The sequence below is a fragment of the Lottia gigantea genome (assembly GCF_000327385.1).
Source record: "Lottia gigantea unplaced genomic scaffold LOTGIsca_6, whole genome shotgun sequence".
Lineage (NCBI taxonomy): Eukaryota > Metazoa > Mollusca > Gastropoda > Lottiidae > Lottia > Lottia gigantea.
Genome location: NW_008710049.1, coordinates 722,785 through 725,015, shown reverse-complemented (window position 1 = coordinate 725,015; position 2,231 = coordinate 722,785). Strand labels below are relative to the sequence as shown.

Sequence of the window (2,231 nt, the reverse complement as noted above, 5' to 3'; positions counted from 1 at the left end):
TTACTTCTTGGAGATCTGAATATCCCTCGGATGTATAGTTTATTTTGTACTTTATTATTCCATCTGGAGTGTACTGTATAACTCGCAAATTAGTTACAACTGGATCATCTACTTTCGTTCCAGGTCTAATAGAATTGTAATAGCCAAGTCTGGCACAATCAGAAAAAAAGGTGTGAGACAAATAAAATACTTTGTAGGGTTGCTTGGGGCGGACAGACTTGATCAAATCAATGTAACTCTGGGGGCAGTAGATAGGTCTGTTTCTGATCTTTTGTTCAATTGTACTGTGAACACTGTCCACTTCCATCTGAGTGTGACCTTTCTCCAAATACTTCTGGACTATGGTAATATCGTTGTTGGCTGCACACTTGAGCAGGGTGTTAGACATGGTAGTGTTACGGTTTTGGTACGTACACCCGTCACTGTAAATTATGAGCGTTTTCACTTTTGGCGACATCATCCTTACATACTCGAATATGCATGAAGCAAAAGTATTGGCTGTTAGTTCACCTTCGCCTTCATGCCAAAAGAAGCATGTTACATCTTTAGTAGCCAAATCGTATATCGTAAAATTGTGGCATGCCAGCTTGGTTTTATAATACATTGCTGATGCTTGTAATCGAGGTGATAATAATACAGCCTGTAAATCCATGGTAAGTACCTTGACAGATTCATCATTTTCATCAACAAGCTTATCTTGTACCTTAGATAGCCGTGCATCAGCCTTCCGCTGGATGTGATTGTCGTATACATCTTTAGTCAGATTCTGATTCTCGAACGCACAGCAAACATCACACTGATCTTTTTTTGGTCGAAAGAGTGCCAAATTTAACTCATCAAAGACACTGTGGAATGCTTTCTTACAAAGAGCAGTACCAGCATTTGACAAACAATGATCTTTGTAAATTCTATATAGATCTTCAAATGAAACGAAGATAGGCTCTAAATATGATTTAGACGTTGATGATCTGCAGTAATGTGAAGTTAATTTGCATAAAGACTGCAGAAAATCTCTAGCTTGATCATGTTGAACTCCGGTTGTCTTCAGTACCTTTCGTGATCTCTTTGGTGCTTTAGCAGGTGACTTTGTTTTTTTCGGAATATTCCATCTGTGTTACCTTCTACTTTACGCTCCGCTACTTTCTTTTTGGACACTGAATGGACTACTACGCACTGCTTTTGATGCCAATTTAAAGCCCAAAATTTATTAAACAAGGTAAGTCTATCGTCCTCAGAGAACACATCACAAAATCTTTGTTTAGACTTCTTGCAAAAATCAGTACAGCCTCGTGGACGCAGTTGCCGTCCTGGTTTTTGTACCTTTAAACTTTTTCCATTTTCAATTATAGATCCTATGTAATCTTTTCCCTTCATACGTCGATTCATATTTACATTTCTTGTCCAAAGATCCGGATTTGCTGGTTTATTTGGCTTGAGTTTAGCAGGTGTCAAGTTTTCATCTTCAATTGTAACTTCCTCTTCTTCATTGCTGTAAGCGTCTAAAAACTCTCTCCGTTTGGGTCTGTAAGAAGGATCTGCTACAGAATCATCAAGATCTGTTAATTCATCCTCTGATAATTGGCTGTACATAGGCCGTTCTTTGTTTTCTGGAAGTGACATGCTTCTTGTGGCAGTTTCATTGGAAGGCATTATTTCATTACTTTGAAAGGTAAATCTTGGACTCCATGTATAAACAAGACTTGTATCATTTGGTACTCTTGGTTCCAATCGTCTAAATTTTAAACGTTCTCCATTTTCTTGAATATCAAATATTGAGTTGTTCGCATTATCTTGTTCTTGGCTAGTTGTGTATTCTATTAGGTTATCTGTCAAAACCATAGGTTCATTCTTTCTCTTCATTGAGATATCTGATTGAAGAATACTTTCAATCATTTTGAGATCTGGGTTATATTCATCTATGCAATTTGCAGCGTTAATCTCTTTTGAGTTGTCAGTCCAGATTCCAAAGGTTTCTGTTCCTGCAATTGTATCCATGCTGTTATTCATCCATTTTTCTATGGGTGCTATTGCCGTAGCTGTCCAAATGTCTTCTATCGGTGTTATTTTACTACTCTCCTTTGTTTCTGATATATTAGGCGAGTTACCATTTTCTATTATTACACGTAAGTCATTGTTTTCTCTTGTTTCAGTTAAGTCTTTGTTTTCTCTTGTTTCAGGTAAGTCTTTGTTTTCTCTTGTTTCAGGTAAGTCTTTGTTTTCTCTGGTTTCAG

General features: G+C 37.2%; 1 protein-coding gene across 1 annotated transcript in view; it reads right to left on the bottom strand.

Annotated features, from left to right (window-relative positions):
- Positions 1-1,650, bottom strand: part of LOTGIDRAFT_154553 (hypothetical protein) — a gene marked incomplete at both ends in the record, with an annotated part of 8,549 nt that extends 6,899 nt beyond the window's left edge. Inside the window, 2 exons of the mRNA XM_009063770.1 lie at positions 319-968; positions 1,052-1,650. Of these exons, the coding sequence (XP_009062018.1) occupies positions 319-968; positions 1,052-1,650 (1,249 nt within the window). The remainder of the gene's footprint in view (positions 1-318; positions 969-1,051) is intronic.
- Positions 1,651-2,231: the final 581 nt, after the last annotated feature.